This window comes from Taudactylus pleione, unplaced genomic scaffold (assembly GCF_031769625.1).
Source record: "Taudactylus pleione unplaced genomic scaffold, aTauple2 ptg000393l, whole genome shotgun sequence".
Classification (NCBI taxonomy): Eukaryota; Metazoa; Chordata; class Amphibia; order Anura; family Myobatrachidae; genus Taudactylus; species Taudactylus pleione.
In genome coordinates this window covers 936,608-949,486 of record NW_028284794.1, presented here as the reverse complement: position 1 = coordinate 949,486, position 12,879 = coordinate 936,608, and the positions used below count along the sequence as shown (strand labels likewise).

General features: G+C 42.9%; 1 protein-coding gene across 1 annotated transcript in view; it reads right to left on the bottom strand.

Annotated features, from left to right (window-relative positions):
• Window positions 1–364: 364 nt before the first annotated feature.
• LOC148506832 (uncharacterized) overlaps window positions 365–12,879 on the bottom strand; it is an 84,025-nt gene continuing 71,510 nt past the window's right edge. The window contains exons 8-11 of the mRNA XM_088446081.1: window positions 3,914–4,021; window positions 3,416–3,599; window positions 1,387–1,406; window positions 365–605 (exon numbers count right to left, since the gene is read on the bottom strand). Of these exons, the coding sequence (XP_088302207.1) occupies window positions 365–605; window positions 1,387–1,406; window positions 3,416–3,599; window positions 3,914–4,021 (553 nt within the window). The remainder of the gene's footprint in view (window positions 606–1,386; window positions 1,407–3,415; window positions 3,600–3,913; window positions 4,022–12,879) is intronic.

Here is a 12,879-nt window from a genome sequence, read left to right as displayed (position 1 = left end):
TTGGCTGGCCCCCTCTGAAAGAAAAATAACAAAACATTGCCCCCACAGGAAAATGAATTACATTGGCTGGCCACACAGAATAATTATAAACCACATTGCTCCCCACTCAAAAAAAAACACTGACTGACCCCTACAGAAAAAACACACATTGCCCCCCCCACCAAAAAAAAAAAAAGTTACATTGGCTCACACAATAAATGTAATTTTTTTTGGCACCTACCTGTGCCTCATCAGCTGACAGTGCAGAGCTGGCAGCACAGCAGGCTGTGGGCCGGCGGGTGGAGCGGGCGGGGTGACTGACTGGCTGAGCGGGCAGGCCGGCAGAATGACTGGCTGGCTGAGCATGCAGGCGTGACCTGTGATGTCATGCCACCGCGCCTACAGAGGTTACAGTCCGGGTGCACCCGTACTTCCCAGAAGAGCTCAGTGGCAGCGGAGCCCGGGCTGCACTCATTGCACTGAAGCAATCTGATTGGCGGCTCTGAGGGCGGCGGTAGCACACTAAGGAACCGCCGGTGGCACACTGGTGTGCCGCGGCACAGCGGTTGAAAACCGCTGCTTTAGACTGACCAATCAGTTCCCTTCTGCCGTGATCTTCTATGTTTCTATGGAGAATACATGTTGGCATTTGATTTAGGAGGCAGATACAGTATTTCATTAAATAAAACTGTAATATTGCATATAATAAACAGAACATCAAATGTTATAGAAACATGGATAAACACATGACCCTGCACTCATTGTACGATATTTGGTCATATTAAATATTATCTCTAACAATATTTCTATGTTCAGTAGACAATTATGTTTAAACTGAAACCCAAAATAAGGTCATTTGCCATAATGCTAATTTTGGGATTATATATAATCTCATAATTGGCATCTTGGTTACCACTGGCACATACAAATCCTCAGTATATATTTTATTAAAAAAAAATTATATTTTTTATTTTTTCATTTTTCCATGAGTCCTGAAATCCATTCCTCAATCATTATATTGTTTTTATTATTGTGTATTAATACTTTAACTGCATTTAATTGCTATAGAACGTTAGAAGTCAATGTATGTATACTGATTATATGTATACTGATACCTCAGTCTACTGTATACAGGATAGTTACCTCTGAATACATTTATTGATAACTATTAAAGTGTAAATTACTTTTAAAGACTTAGGAGAAACATAATTTATTTGAATATTTTAGAATAATTAATATAATTAATAAAATACCAAATTAATTTAATTTAAGCCATTGCCGCTATAACTAGAGTATATTTTGGGCCATTGGATCTGAGGCTCAGATAGTTTAGGACAGAGGAGGATGGAAGCAGCAGCTCACACAGTAACTACATGATACATCTCCCTGTTCTGTAGCCTGCTTTACTCTCTGTCCTCTGGAAATACCTGGAAATAAAGTAGGATATTCTATATAAAACATAAAGTAATCACTGACCTTGGATAGCGAATAACAGTAGAAGAAGATCGGTGACTTCCATGTTTGGGCAAACGAAGCTACTGACAGGTTCTGTAATTTTTGGGGTGTTTTAAAAGAAATAAAATAAACTTATTTCCTGGACTTCAGTGTCTGTGGATAGAATGGTATCTGTGGTCAGAACGTTCTTCTGACTAGTTCTTCTTTCTTAAATTGCAAATATGACCACATTGTCATACTGTATAATACAGCAGCTGGAGTAAAACATATTGTTTCATCTTTTGCTGTATTCCACATAGTTTGTGTCAGTTGTTACTGCAGCCTGTAATAGAGCATTTATGTCAGATAATAATAATAATAATAATAATAATAATAATAATAATAATAATAATAATAATAATAATAACAATAATTAATAATATTTATTATTATTATTATTATTATTAATTTTATTATTATTATTATTATTATTATTATTATTATTATTATTATTATTATTATTATTATTATTATATAGTGTTTTTCTCCAGCAAGACCCAAAGTCACTTTACAAGCATCAAAAACATAGCATAGTTATTTAATATTACAGCAAGAAGTAAACAAACCATAAAACAATGAACATATTAAGTCACCAATTATTTAAATAATACGTTTTGCTACATACTTAACAAATAACTAGAAATAAACACTCAGAGGCATATGTGGAATTTAAAGAGGACACGGCCAAAAATTTATTGAATTAGAATTTGTAATTGAAAGATCGGTGGCAGTAAAAAGCAGCACTCCTGGGCCACAGCCCGATAAAGAAGTAAATAGGGCGGAACCCTGACCTAACGTAAACTGGCCTGTAGTGGTACCACTCTCCTCTAATTGGCACAGCATTGACCCCTCCCTTAGATGATGGCCTAGTCCCCCATTTAGGAAATGACTAACTTGCCGCTATCAAAAGGAAAATGCCACCCAGGCACTCTTAATTCCACAATAGGCTGCCCAGGAGCACTGCTTTCCGCCAAAGCTTGGCTAAAATAGCCGAGCCCCACTACCCATTTAGATAAATTCAAACCTCAAGGAAGGCGTGAAGGTCCTTTCTGAACCATTCCAGGCCCTTGCCAGTGAGGTGTATCCCATCTGCCCTATAAAAATTCACTTCCTCATATCTTAAGCCTGGATGCTTGATAACTCTCCCTCCCAAGTTAGTGATGAACCTGGAAACTGCTGCATTGTCCTTTTTTACGTACCCTATCCAATGCTGCACCCCCTTGAGACCTTCTCCAAAAATGCCTTTGCACTTTTTCTGACCACACAAAACCTACACCTGGCCATCTAGCCATGACTGTCTGCCAATCCCTCCTGATTGCATGAATGAGTTCAATGCCTTTACAAGAACCCAGGTCGTTACCTCCCAAATGAACCACTAACCTATCAGGGGTCCCAAATCTAGCTTATGATGACCACAATGCATTTAAAAGGCCGGACCAGCGTATACCCTGAAATCCGAACCACTGCACCTTGCCAGCACCTAACAAGTTACGGACCTGAAAGGCTAAAGGATGCTTGCTAGCCCAGTAAATGTATGAGTGACCTATGAACCACACCTGACAATTAGTCATCCTGGGAGTACCTGCTAATCCCATCAGAATTGGTAACAAATATTAAACGACCTAGCCAGGGAAAGAAAAACAAATAGTTGGGTGACCCATCTTGAAAGGGAAAAACAAAAAACCTCTGCAAGGATAAAACTGAAAGCCCCCTCAAGCTCCAAAGCGGCAGTAGGCATAAGGAGTTTCCCAACAAACTCGCCGGGAGCGCGGTTTAATCATGCAGCTTATGCCCTCGCAAAGTTTTATACGCTGAAAATTTCCAACAAACAAATTGTTTTAAGGATTCGAAGGAAACACCTGCAGCTGCTGCGCACATTGCTGCCCCAATTCTAAATGCCGCCAGAGCGACGCACACTATTAAAGCACTCAGCTAAACTAACCGGATGGAGGATGGTGTCCACATGCACCAGAATAGAAATCCATTTCCCTTTAGCTAAATCATCTGTCTTAGACTTGTGAATACGGCATAAAATAAGGTCTTTTTTAACTACCACGTTACTGAAAAGCAAACCAGACGATGTAGAGGTCTTATTAATCGCCACCAATTCAATGCACTGAAATAAGCTAACGAGAACAACAAACTAAAAAGAGCTGCTTCATACTCGCCCACCACGACCCCCGAAACCGCCAATATAAGTTCCCGTAAAAGAGTGGGATTGATAGGCCTTCTCGTGTCACCTGAAACAATGCGCTCCTTGGCCCAACCCCTCATTGCTTTAGTTAACAGAAAGGATTTTGTGGGGTCTGCCCTGCCATGTAATTTGAAAAATAAGCAATGCCAGACAGAGCAGCGGACATGGCCGCTTTAGAACGTCCCTGCTTGTGCCATACCCAAACAAACCGTAACATGGAGCCATGAATTGGCTTACCTCCCTCACTTTCGGAGGCTAAGAAGACTCGCCAATTTTTCAAAGCCGCCGAATAAGTCCTTAGCGTACTTGGGGCCAATGCCATTAATGCAAGTCTTTCGATGCTGGCTCAATAATCTAGCAGACATGCAAAGGAGAGGATAAACCAAACTCACTAGCGCACGAGGCGAGAGCCCTAAATCTATCCCACTGAAACCGAGACAAGGTGTCTGCGATATTGTTTTCCACGCCCGGAACATGGCGACCCCGGAAATCAATATATTTATGTAAACATAAGAGGGTTAAATGTCGCAATAAATGCGAAACTGGAGGAGAGTCCGTCCTCTGATTATTGATGGCGTACACTACCCCCAAGTTGTCGCACCAAAAAACAATACTCCTATTGGAAAGCTTATCGGACCATAGCTCTATGGAGGCAACAATTGGAAAAAGCTCTAATAGCAGCATGCACGCTGTTAAACCATGCTTCTTCCATGATTCGGGCCAAGGTTCTGCGCACCATTCAACCTCCAAGAAAGCTCCAAAAATTAACGAACCCGATGCATCCGTGAATAACTGGAGTTGGCAATTATCTACTGATGCCGAGAGCCATATTTGCACTTCATTAAACTCCCACAAGAACATGTGCCATACGCGCAGGTCCTCTGGCATGTCTTGCGATATGCGCACCAGGTGGTGAGACTTTTTAACACCCACTGTGGAACGTTCTAAGCGATGACAAAAAACCTTACCTGTAGGTATCACCCTGCATGCAAAATTTATAAGTCCTAGAAGATATTGCAATTGCTTAAGCAAAACCTTTTTAGCCAAAACAAAAACCTCCAAGAGTTCCCGTAACTTCCTTATCTTCTCCAAAGGTAAATGACAGAGACCTAATGCCATATCGATTTCTATCCCTAGATATGATAAACGAGTAGTCGGGCCTTCCGTTTTTTCATGAGCGATGGGAACCCGTCGCTATCCGGGTCCGTCGTGCGCATGCGCACTGGGCCAACATCAACCCGCTTGCAAGCACTCAGTGCTCGTGAGCGGGTCTGAATTAGGTCCTCAGGGTGAAGAGGAAGAAGTCTGAAGGCTGATTCAATATCCACCTTTACTAACAGCGCCTGCCTACCTAAACCTTGCACTATTTCGAGGGTCTGCTCGAACGATTGGTATCTCACTCTACAATCCTCTTCAGCCAGAGCATCATTGACTGGGCCCCCTTCTGGGTAAGAAAGGTGCTAAATGACACAACACTTGCCCTGCTCCTTCTTTGGAACCACCCCCAATGGTGAGATGCACAGATCCTTCTTGGGGGAGAAGAAAAGGGTCCTCACATGCGGCCCAATTGCACCTCAGCAGACACTTTACGCGCGGCCACGTCTGGGTGCTCCCTCACTGACCGCAAGTTCCGCTTGGAGGCCACATAAATAACCAGAGTTAAAGGGAGACGAAAAACATTTCTAAACCTGTCGAGCAAAAAAGCCACCTGTACCCTGAGTGAATAGCGGCCTAACCACTTCTCCAACTCAGCTAAATTGATGGGCGACTGAGCCTTACTTAAAACTGACATGCTGCTCCCCACGTTGCTCTCCACACCCTGTCCCCCAGTTCCCGAGTGGGAGCATTACTTGGCCAGATGACCGCTTCTGCACAGCATGCAGATGTACCAATATCTGCAACCTGTCCCTCTGCTGCACTGGGCATTATTGAAAGCATAACATTTTCCGCGACCGACCCCTGTTGGGTCAAAACACCCTGGGAAAGGCTATTTCCTGGTTACGCCTGCGTCCGGGGATGCTTTGGTTTGCTGGTTGACTTCCCGCCAGACTTCGATGCCCTTGAAAGAAATTGGAACACATCCTGACCCTCCTGTTTTTTCCAAAAGGTTTCATCATATTGACGCCACGCATTCCCTTAAGCCGAGTTACACATGCCATGGACTAACTGCATGTACTTCAATACATTCATGTATTCGCCCAGCATGGTTTCTAAGTAACATGTCGCAAAAACATAAATGCCGAACATGTATTTTTAAAAGAATTGAACCTTAAATGATCACTCTATGAAAAACTTCCAGTGCATAATTACACCAGGCTTCTTTACATCATTTAAGGACACTTTACTGTGCAGGATGGATGGCCATGTAATGTGTACAATACAATGTCTACAGCGGTTTGGCATAAAATGCAGCTGGGTTGCAAGTTGGGAGCAACGTACAGATGTGTTCACATACATCTAGCCTCCTTGCGGGTTAAACAGCCTTTCTAGTCACACCATGCCATGGCGTGACTCGGTATACTGTAATGTAGCATTTCACATGCAGTTACACAGAACACACACAGGGCCTAATTCAGCAGAGCAAGCAAGAGCACTGCTGAATGCAGATTCCCGATGTTCAGGAATCTGCGCAGGCGCATGACCCGTTCTGCGCATGTGCAGAATGGGTCTGCAATCCTGCACGCAGAACAGCCTGTCAGTGATTGGCAGTCTGCTGGCATTTGTGGGCGGAAAGGGGGTGGCGATAGCCTCCATTTCTTGAAACAGAGGCTTGTCGCTGCCATTTGAGGGTGGGAAAAGGCCAGGATCTCCATCAGCTGACAGATATTTCCTGGCCTCTTACGCTAATCAGCGGCAGCCATCCGATGGTCCGCAGAGTATCCATTGTTGGAAGCGTGATGCCTCCTGCTGCATTACCATAATTGCTGATCAGCCCCATATAACATAGGCACGCCACATATCATTTTGGGCTATGAGATGCCGTCTATGTGGTCATGTAACCCGGTCATGGAGTAGGTAATTCCAAAAGATCCAAAGTAGATAGATAAGTCCACAAAGGAACGCAAACATGTTTCAAGGTTTAAACCCCTTCTTCATGGTTATGTGAGCTGTTGTGGACCATGCTGGTTTATATAGGATTCCAATAGGAAAACTACAGTTAGGATTCCATGCAGAAACCATAAGTGATGGCAGATACCAGAAATTTGCTTCCACTGTAGGTAAAGCAGAAGTGGATGGACAAGTGCTTAAGGCCGGATGTGATTGTCTGTCTTTAATAAATGTTCATGCAGATGTGGCATATTTTGTATATAGGACTGGAAGTGAATATCCATTTTGCAGAAGGTAATGAAATTTTGGCTGGATATCCTTGGCTGTTTTTATGATGTGTATATGTAGATAGTCAATTGGTGCTTGAGACAGTAACTTAAAGTCGACATCTGTATTCATCATCAAGATATGTCTAACATGGTGTAGCCTGCAGTTCCTTTTATATACCCACAACACACCCTGAGGACACTTCGCCAAAAAATTGCAGGAACTGTCATAACTGGTCTTGTGTGCAACTCTGAATCAGACCCTGAATACTTAGTTAGGAGTTGCTTGTTATCACTGAACACCACTTCTCACCACTATCTCCTGCAGGTTATCTCTGAACATCACTTCTCACCACTGTCTCCTGCAGGTCATCTCTGAACACCACTTCTCATCACTGTCTACTGCAGGTCATCTCTGACCACCACTTATTCTCACCACTGTCTACTGCAGGTCATCTCTGAACACCACTTCTCACCACTGTCTACTGCAGGTCATCACTGAACACCACTTCTCACCACTGTCTACTGCAGGTCATCTCTGAACACCACTTCTCACCACTGTCTACTGCAGATCATTGCTGACCACCCCTTCTCATCACTGTCTATTGCAGGTCATCTCTGAATACCACTTCTCACCACTGTCTACTTCAGGTCATCTCTGTCCACCACTTCTCACCACTGTCTACTGCAGGTCATCTCTGACCACCACTTCTCACCACTGTCTACTGCAGGTCATCTCTGAACACCACTTCTCACCACTGTCTACTGCAGGTCATCTCTGAACACCACTTCTCATCACTGTCTACTGCAGGTCATCTCTGAACACCACTTCTCACCACTGTCTACTTCAGGTCATCTCTGACCACCACTTCTCACCACTGTATACTGTAGGTCATCTCTGAACACCACTACTCACCACTGTCTACTGCAGGTCATTTTTGAACACCACTTCTCACCACTGTCTACTGCAGGTCATCTCTGAACACCACTTCTCACCACTGTCTACTGCAGGTCATCTCTGAACACCACTTCTGACCATTGTCTACTGCAGGTCATCTCTGACCACCACTTCTCACATCTGTCTACTGCAGGTCATCTCTGACCACTACTTCTCACCATTGTCTACTGCAGGACATCTTTCAAGGAAGGTTTATTAAACTGGCCTCTAACTAACATTAGTTGCTTGAAAATTTAAATTTTATAAACCATCCTAGAGCAGTCATTGGCAAACAACAGTGAGCAGCTATATTGTTTACAACTTAGTAAGAGGACAGCAAAAATATACAGTAATTTCTTACAGGTTGAATCTACTATATCCAAAATGCTTGGGACCAAGGGTATTTTGGATATTGGAATATTCCATATTTTGGAATATTTGCACAACATAATGTGATATCTTGGGAACGGGACCCAAATCTAAATGCAGAATGCATTTATGTTTTATATACACCTTGTACACACAACCTGCAGGTAATTTTATACAATATTTTCAATAAGTTTGTGCATCAAACAAAGTTTGCGTACATTGAACCATCAGAAAGCAAAGGTTCTACTATCTCAGTCATGATTAAAAAAAATGTGTATTTCAGAATATTTCATATTTTGGAATATTTGGGAGACTCAACCTGCATTTACATTATTTGAAGACAAATCAGTTTATACCATATATTAGATTATATACGGTTTTGTATCATTACTTTATCTTTATGTAGATTAAAGCCACTACTAACAGTAAAATGAGAATGAAGAATTTGATCCCAACATAAATGGCAATTGGTACAAATTTTGTAAGGTGAGATGAGTTAGTCGGAGTTTGATCTGTAAATAAGAGAAGGAAACAGTAGTTAGGGAACAGGCATTATTCAGTATGTCACACAAACATATTAACCCAAGTTAATAGACTCCACTTATGTTTTGAACATTGGCAATTTAAATATATCACTGTGAAGTTTATTTTTAAACTGTATAAAACTACTTCTTGCAGAACTACACAGCCAGCAGTAGGGGCTGGAATTCTGGAGGATCACCTATCTCTGCTGCTGTACTTCCTGGAAGATGATGGAGAGACTGGGGGAAGGTGCAGCTGCAACAAGGAGATTACACTGTGGACAATCTTGTTAAGATCACCAATCAGCCTAAAGATAGCCACACATCTAAAGATTATCTGTCCAACCAGCCAACTAGTTGATTGGTTGGAATGAAAATCTGGTAAAGTATGGGAGTAAATTATGATCAGCAATTTGCTCCTAAATGCCAGAAAACAAATGAAAATGGTCATTCAGACAAGTTTGTTAAATATTTGATCTAAACAATTTGTTCAAACAACAGTTTTTGTCCATTTTCCAGTGTTTGGAAGCAAATTGCTAATTGTCATCTGCTTTCATACCTTACCAGATTTTCATTCCAACCAATCAACTAGTTGGCTGGTTGGACAGAAATCTTTCCATCTTATGAGCCACCTAAGGCTGCCCTGAGCTCAGTCTGCAGGAAGATTGTCTTCCTGCAACTTCTGGTGGGTGATCCTTGACTTTGGCCAGGGTGGGGCTTAGGGAGGAGGCCAAAGCAAAACCATCAGTGTCTGTGGAGCCCACAGATTACCATCCAACAGTCCCCAATGCAACATTTCAGGGAAAGTCCAGCTTAGCATGGTTGCTTCTGGCACGAGTACACCAGGCAAAGAGTTAAGACTTCCCCCAATATTCTAAATTTGTATTTTTAACAATTTTAGTGATGATTGATCAGTTTATAGACTTTCAATTATAAGCCCAGGTTCTATTAAAATTAAAGGTGTAGGTAAACACCAGAAATAAAATTTGAGCCAATTTGCCCAACTTTTCATCACCGATTTTTCATAACAAAAATGGTTGGAAAAACCTTTCAAAGACATAGAAAGTTGTTTACAATTGCAGTCTCTGCCACTTCTTGCTCTGCAAAATGCACTCTACTTTTTGCACTGGTCTCCAGAACTAGGAAGCACCGGAATGCAATCACTCTCAACATATTTTCCTATCATCACATTCAAATCTCATCATCTTGTTCCACAGACCCACTTTCATACAAAACTACACACTAGCATACATTGATGTATCACCAACTAAGAAGATGTTGCATAGGGCTCCTTCAATTCTATGTGTCAAAAATGACCTACTAAGTCACCATATTTCAGAAGGAAGCAACTTATGACAACACATTGTATTTCCAGCTTAATATTATTATAGAATTTAGTTTCTGTCACAGTTGTGTGATTTGTTTGTGAATCCAAGCCGTAGTCACTGGTAGGCGAGGGTTCAGGAGTGTGGATAGTGAAACTGTGAGGTTTGATGTAGTTTTGACTCATGGACTGAGAACTAATGGGCTGAACGATGACCAGTATCTGGGAAGTTGACTGAGACCCAAGTCTGCGGAATCTAACATGCCGGTGGTTTCACCAGTGATCCCTGCAAGGGGATTTGGGCTTGGCTGTTCCAGATGTGCAGGTCATGGTACCCTGCTTGTGTTTCCCTATACTGTGGTTGAGGTAATGAGAACATTCTGGATGTAGCTGTATGACTGGAATGGAACCAGATAGGATTCTCTGGGATAGGACCAGACAGGATAGACGGTAATTGGACTGGACTGGAAGCACCAGAATAGGACTGGACTGGATACTGGGAAGAAAAAGGACTGGGTTCACTGAGATGGGACTGGACTGGATACACCCGAATGGAACTGGACTGGATACACCGGAATGGGACCAGATGAGATTACCAGAATGGAACTGGATAGCAACTGCAGCCAGCGGTTCAGCAAGATAGGAATCTGCAGAGAGTTTCTACAGAAGCTCAGGCTAGGCTGAAGACAACATTGCAGTGGCAACTTGCACAGTTCTGGGAACTTCCTTTAATACCCTGGGCTAGCCAGGATTGGGTAATGGAGTCAGGTGATGGCATACTGGGATTTCATTGGCTGTGAGTTATTCATCTGATTAGGAACAATATGGCTGCACCCAGCAGCAGGAGCCGGTGGGAAATAATCCACGTGGGACACTGTAGTATGGCTGCCTGTGGAGTGAAGCAGGACACGGCCAGTGGGAGAGCAAAGAACAGCACTCAGACTTGCTGCTGGTCTGGCTGGTGATGGTCAGTAGTTCAAAACAGCGGGATCTGCTGTCGCTGGCATGCCGCTGAGATCTCCCAGCACACCAGCTCATACTTCTGTCAGGCAAGTGGAGGTGTCTGGTACTGGGGTCTCTGACTTAGTTCATGACAGTTTCTACTTTCTAGAGAATATTTTTTTATTACAGTTCAATGTCATGATATAGTCTATAATGACACACGGGGTCCAAAGTGGGCTCCTCAGTAATCACAACTGTTTCAGCAATTGTAATTATCTGTTGGCTTTTATAAGAGGCATGAAGGAGGGAGAAGTCTAATGAGCATTATTAGAAACACATGAAGTATCTTATTGGCATCATAAAGTGTCATTAAGGAGGTCTGAGGGCATGTGAAGTGTCTGATGGGCATCATATAGGGTCATTAAGGAGGTCTGAGGGTATGTGAGGGGTTTGATGGGCATATAAATGTGGGGGAACTTTTGCCATAGGAGTGCCATGAGAATCTAGGGTGTAGCAATCTGAGAAAGATTGGGAACTACTGCAGTAGCTTTGTCTAGCAATATTCTGGTTAAATGTCATTGGGTGTAAGTGATATAGGTATCTGGTCATTAGGTCTACATTGTCTAGATAGACAATGTTTGGGTAGAAAATGGAAGAGATAAACAGGCAGTAGGTTGACAGAGACTGAAGGTCAACAGGGTCTGAAGGTTGACAGGTACTGAAGGTTGACAGGGACTGATGGTCAACAGGGTCTGAAGGTCGACACACTAAATGTCAACTAGTAACACTGTCGACAGGTACTGAAGGTTGACAGGCAGTAGGTCAACAGGGACAATTTCTACCCCTCTGTGAATTTTTTTATCTAGTAGAGGGCCAAGAACAGGCTTTCTGGGTCAAAAATGACCAGTGTACACCTACAGGATGTCCAACTGGGACCTCAACCCCCTATTATGTCTTCTGTGATCCATTATTACCACTCTGTGAAGTTTTCATCAATATTCATGTAGTATAAGACTCAGAAAAGGCTCCCTGGATCAAAGTTCAGCCCCGCGTACACCAATGGGAGGTCTGAATGGGACCTCAATCCCCTAGTATGTCTTTTCGAATCCAGTGTTACCACTCTGTGAAGTATTCATTCAATTATGTGATGTTGTCCAAATCCATCCAGTGGAAGGCCCAGAACAGGCTCCCTGGGTCAAAGTTCTGCCCGGAGCACTCTATCTTGACATTTGACTGGAATCTCAACCACTCCATTAGGCATCCCAGACCAACTGCCACCCTTCTTTGAAGTTTTCATTCAAATACATTAAGAAGTAGGCCCAGAACAGGCTTCCTTGGTCAAAGTTCTGCCCAGCATCCCTTCTGCCCAGAGTACACCAATGGGAGATCTGAATGGGACCTCACCCCCCTAGTATGTCTTCTAAGATCTAATGTTACTATTCTGTGAAGTTTTTGTTCAAATTATGTGATGTCATCCAAATCCACCCAGTGGAAAGCCCATAGCTGGCTTCCTGGGTCAAAGTTTTGCCCAACATACACCAACAGTAGGTCCAACCAGAACCTCAACCCCAAAATATGTCTTCTGGGATTCAATGTTACCACTCTGTGAAGTTTTCCTACTAATCCATCCAGTGTGAGACTCAGAACAAGATCCCTGGGTCAAAGTTCTGCAGTTCTGCCCAGCAAATACTAACGGAGGGTCTGGCCAGGACCCTAAAACCTGGCCAGGATCCAACTGGACCACCTTGCATTGGTTTAATCCCAATCAGTGCAGGGGTGTCTGAATGCATAACCGGACAGACAAA